At 43.2% G+C, this 5894-nt stretch overlaps 1 protein-coding gene across 1 annotated transcript; it reads left to right on the top strand.

The window, feature by feature from the left end:
• The first annotated feature begins 1884 nt into the window (after positions 1–1884).
• Positions 1885–3150, top strand: LOC136491376 (uncharacterized). The gene is made up of 3 exons (XM_066487652.1): positions 1885–2009; positions 2069–2380; positions 2453–3150. The coding sequence occupies exons 1-3, from the start codon at positions 1896–1898 to the stop codon at positions 3146–3148; spliced, it is 1122 nt and encodes a 373-aa protein (XP_066343749.1). The 5' UTR covers positions 1885–1895; the 3' UTR covers positions 3149–3150.
• Positions 3151–5894: the final 2744 nt, after the last annotated feature.

Here is a 5894-nt window from a genome sequence, read left to right as displayed (position 1 = left end):
ACCATGGCCATCAACTTCGACGTCCCCGCGGTTCGCTCCACTTCCATTACCCTTTACTTTAATCTTTTCGCAAATTCATTCAGTCGGTGATTTTTCCTTTCTTCTGTTCTCTGGATTCTATAACCTTAGGAACTGCGCAACAAATTAATTATCCCAACCGATCAACCGCACGTCCAATGCCTCGGTCCAATGGGCAACCCAGATCCAACCGATCTGATCAATGCAGAGGTTAACAGAATCCCCTTTAGAGCCCAAAATTTTTCTCTGAATTTGTGGAAAGACACATTCCGATCTTGGCCCAAAACCACCAAGGGGTGGAAAGATTGGTACTTGAGAGTTAATAGATCGATGCAAGTATACTGGGCAGAACGAAGATTAGACCAATGCATTAGGCTATCTATTGCCGATATGCAGAAAAATGAATCAATGATGATTGCAGCTGCTTATTTCTGGTCAGACACGACCAATACTTTTATGTTTGGACATGGCCCAGCCACTCCTACCCTTGCCGATATCCATATGCTTACTGGCTTGGACATCTCAACTGCCGATGAAGGCTCCATCTATGGTAGAAAGCCTGAATACAGGGTAAATACCCGCAACATCGGCGGTTGGACAGGATACATTCAAGAATACCAGAAGACCGGGACAGTTAACCAGAGGGAACATGCCACATTCCTGAATATGTGGTTGGAAAAATTCATCTTCTGTGGTCGATCAGTAGGACCAACCAACGCCTTCCTCCCTGCAGCTGAACTTTTGGCTAATGGCGTAAGGTTTCCTCTTGGCCGATACCTTCTGAGCTCCACTTATCATCTTCTTCATCAAGTGTCTCAGAAACTTTTGCTCGGCGAACCCATCGGCAATCCTGGGAGGCCCGTGGTGGTTTATCAACATGTGGCTGAATGCCCATATGCACAAACGTTTGCAATGGGACTTTTTTGCTCAACAATTCCCACGAGAAATTGCTGAAGACTATGTGCTTGGGGATGATGAATCGGCAACACGCTCACCCCTCAATTTTGGTGAAGCCATAATTGTCCTTCCTGGAACAGAAGCCAACGAAGACCAAATCGGCAGATTCTTTCAAAGCTTCTACAATGGTCTTTCTCGTGATCATAGGGCCTGGGTGCCTTATATTGACGAAGACAACAGATTCCCCCTTCTTTTCAACTTTGCCGATAACACTCTGAATCAAGATAATGAGCTCATGATGGCTATCATTACTCCCAGGGCAATTCCAGTAAACACATTCGGCAGCGGGAAAAACACCAACATTACTTATGAATTTTACAACCCATCGGCAGTATCCCGCCAATTGGCTTTTGGGCAATTGCCAATCAAACTCTGCTTTGCCGATGTGATCAAACCCAGGGAAACAATCACCTGCGGAACAGATTGGAACAAGGTAGTACAACTCTCCCCCGATGCCGATACTACAGATGTTGATATATCCACCTGGACACCAATATCTTTCATCACCGAGTCATATAAGCAATGGTGGCAAGAGTGGAAAGAACAACTGTTCGCAACTTCTGCTCACACATATCGGCACATGATCGACCCTGAATACGCCATCCCTGACGACGCGGTAAGTTTCCTTTAACTCCCTTCTGCTTTTCCCTTCATATATCAGTAACCGATTCTCTTGTAACAGGTTAACAACCCAGCACCATCGGTGAGCAAAAGTGGGAAACCCTTCAATCTCCGGCCTGTTTTCCCAACATCGCTGATCGGCTACAACGCTCCCACCTTAGCCGCTTTGACCCACCAGAAGATTCGTACCAAGACCATCACTTCCAAGTCCAAATTGGCTACATCCAGGGCTACTCCATCGGCTGCTGCTACAACCTTGGTCAAAGCATTTAAGGTAACAACCTCGTTTATTTTTACTTATGCCGATCACAAACTGTATTAACCTTAATCATCAGGGGGTAAGAGCTACTACTGGATCGTCATCGGCAATTCCGCCGATATCAAGCACCACTTCCTTCGATGAACCTTCAGAGGTAGCTTCTTGACTTTACATTTTACTTGTTAAATATCATCTCTTACACTTGTTTTGCAGCAACAATTGGGTACATCGGCAAACGTACCAGATGTCCAAGCTTCACAACCAACAAGTGTCGATGCCCCCCAGCCCATCGTTGCCGATGCCCAAGCAAAACGCAAAGCTTCAACAGATACTGAAGCACAGCCAAAACGACAAAGGTCTATGCCGATCCCTACATCTGCCCCAATGTCATCGGCCGTCATACCTCAAGAGCCCACCATCGATGAAGTCACAGAGGATATCCCATCGGCAAGCTCAGCCGATCCCCCACACGACATACTCCAGGTTGCTTCCTCCAGTCAAGCACAAGAAATTGCCTTGAAACAGGTAAACCGATCAGCCTAGTTGATTTACAATACTCATACTTACCCCTAACTGATCTCCCTCTCTCTCTCTCAGGAACAAGACTCCCCGAACAGCCTATTTTCCTTTGCCATTGATATTTCTGACGACGATGGAGAGGAGACAAGTTCTTCCCTTGCACTGGGAACAATATCGGCAGAGACTAAATCCAAGTTGGAAACCCTCCTGAACTTGCTACAACAAGGTACCGCCCAACTGGTAGATGACTCGGACCCCGCAAAGGCAATCTTCAAAACAATTCGGGGCCAGGTCCCTGCCGATGTTGAAGAAGTACTCTTCCCAGCAGCTCACCTAGAAAGCCGCCAACTGCAATATCAACGGGCCGCTCAGCGCATTGCCGATAGAGCAGCTCAGGCTCAACTCAAAGAAGAGATGCTACAACTGAAACAGATTGCCGATGAGAAGCACAAGGGCATCGGCAACTTGCAGACTTCGGGCGCTGAACTTAAGCAGAAAATCTTAGATTTATCAGCAAGGAAGATGGCTCTATTGGCTGAACTGAAAGAAGTTGAGGCAGCCTTAACTCATGCCCAACAAGAAGAAAGCCAGCTACCCGATGCCATCAAGACCCTTCAGCAAGAAAGAGATATCCAAGCTCGCAAAGCTTTAGCCATGAAGAAAAAACTCAAGCCTGTGGAGGGTGCCGCCGATGACGATATCAAGGAAATGGAGGAAGCCGACCAGATTCGCCTGCGTGCGATATTAGCTATCCAATCCTTGTTGAACGTGTAATCTTATTTATTGTATCGGCACTTTATACTTTTATGCATCTATCCAGATACTAGGGTAATATTTCTTTAAATATTTTCCATTTATCGCTCTGGGAAACACAACCCCTTCGAGGGTTTCTAAAATATATGCATTACCAGGAACAGACTGATTTATCCGATATGGACCTTCCCAATTAGGAGACCACTTTCCAAACTTTGAACTTTTAGTCCCAATCGGTAAAATCAATTTCCAGACCAGATCTCCATCGGCAAACTCTTTTACTTTCACCTTCTTGTTATACCATCTAGCTACTCTTTTCTTATTTTCTTCGATACTAACTAAAGCCCTTAACCGATGACCCGCCACATCTTCCAACTCATCCTTCATAAGAGTATTATAATCATCGGCTGTCAGCTGATCTTGAGAACGTATTCGTCTAGAGCCAACCTTAATTTCCCAAGGCAATACTGCATCGTGTCCATATACTAACTGATAAGGCGTTACTTTGGTTGCACCATGACATGACATCCGATATGACCACAAGGCTTCATTTAATACTGTATGCCACCTCCTAGGATTTTCTTCAATTTTGCGCTTAATGAGTTTGATGATCCCTTTGTTAGAAGCCTCAGCTTGACCATTAGCTTGAGCATAATATGGAGAAGAATTTAAAATTTTAATTCCCATACCTACAGCAAACTCATCAAATTCTCCTGATGTAAACATAGTGCCCTGATCGGTAGTGATAGTCTGAGGAATACCAAATCGGTAAACAATATGCTCTTTCACAAAATCAATCATATTGACCGATGTCACCTTTTTTAAAGGAATTGCCTCAACCCACTTTGTAAAATAATCGGTAGCAACCAGGATAAATTTATGTCCTTTACTCGATGGCGGATAAATCTGACCAATGAGATCAATAGCCCATCCCCGGAACGGCCACGGTTTGATTATAGGATTCATAGCCGATGCAGGCGCTCTTTGAATATTACCAAACTTTTGACACTCCTGGCATCCTTTAAAATACTTAAAACAATCTTCAAGAATAGTCGGCCAATAGTATCCATTCCTTCTGATCATCCATTTCATCTTGAAAGCCGATTGATGTGCCCCACATACTCCTTCATGAATTTCACCCATCAAGCTTTTCGATTCATCATTGCTAACACATCTAAGTAAAACTCCATCTATAGTTCGATAATATAATTCATCATCGAGGAGCACATATTTGGTAGCTTGGAACCTTATACGTCTCTCAACCTTTCTATGTGGATCCTTTAAATAATCGACAATCTCTTTCCTCCAGTCATCGGTATCAACTGCCGATGTTAGCACTTCCTGAATAGGCTGATACCCTGAAGCATGCTGAGCTAGTCGATTAGCTTCCTCATTATGCAATCGAGAGATATGTTCAAGACGAAAACCTCTAAATCCTTTCAACAATTGCAAACATCTTTCATAATACGAAATCAAAGCTTCACTTCGGCATTCATAACTTCCAGTCAATTGATTTATAACTAGCATAGAATCACCAAAGATTTCAACAACATCGGCACGTATCTCCTTCAGCAATTCTAACCCTTTTATCAAGGCTTGATATTCAGCTTGATTGTTTGTTGCTGTAGCAACAATCGGCAATGAAAACTCATACTTCCTCCCTAGAGGTGAAATTAACACAATGCCGATACCTGCTCCTTCACCACATGTGGACCCATCGAAGAAAAGTGTCCAGGGAGCAATCCCCAGAAAGTCCACTGTATTACAATGCTGAGTGACAAAATCAGCCATCACTTGCCCTTTAACTGCCTTAGTTGATTCGTAACGTAGTTCAAATTCTGATAATGCCAAAATCCATTTGCCGATTCTACCACTTAACATCGGCATCGACAGCATATACTTGACCACATCGTCTTTGCATATGACCGTACATTCGGCAGTTAACAAATAATGCCTTAATTTGACACAAGAAAAGTATAAACACAGACACAATTTTTCGATGGCCGAATACCTCGTCTCAGCATCCACTAACCTTCTGCTCAAATAATAAATAACACGTTCTTTCCCTTCAAATTCTTGAATAAGAGCTGAACCGATAACTGTATCATCAGTTGACAAATATAACCTGAAAGGCTTCCCATGTTGAGGTGGAACTAACACTGGAGGATTTGATAAATATTTCTTAATTTCATCAAGGGCTAATTGCTGTTCAACTCCCCATACGAATTCCTGATCAGCTTTTAATTTAAGTAGTGGGCTGAAAGCCTTGATCTTACCCGACAGATTAGATATGAATCTTCTAATGAAATTAATCTTACCGATCAAAGATTGCAATTCAGTCTTATTAGCAGGAGCAATCACCTTGTTAATTGCATCAATAGACTTCCTACTGATTTCAATGCCTCGCTGATGCACCATAAAACCCAAGAATTGTCCTGCCGATACACCAAATGCACATTTATTAGGATTCATCTTCAATCCATGCTTCCTTGTGCACTCCAGTATCTTTCGCAGATCGGCTAAATGCGCTGTGATATCTCCAGACTTAATCACTACATCATCAATGTAGATCTCCACTAATGTGCCGATGTATTCATGAAAAATAAAGTTCATAGCTCTTTGATAAGTAGCACCGGCATTTTTCAAACCAAACGTCATGACTATCCACTCGAACAACCCCACATGACCTGGACATCTGAAAGCAGTCTTGGGAATATCTTCCTCAGCCATGAATATTTGATTGTAACCTGCATTACCATCCATGAAG

Source organism: Miscanthus floridulus, chromosome 11 (genome assembly GCF_019320115.1).
Source record: "Miscanthus floridulus cultivar M001 chromosome 11, ASM1932011v1, whole genome shotgun sequence".
NCBI lineage: Eukaryota > Viridiplantae > Streptophyta > Magnoliopsida > Poales > Poaceae > Miscanthus > Miscanthus floridulus.
Note: the sequence above shows the minus strand (reverse complement) of the source record. Positions and strands in the feature narration are given on the sequence as shown.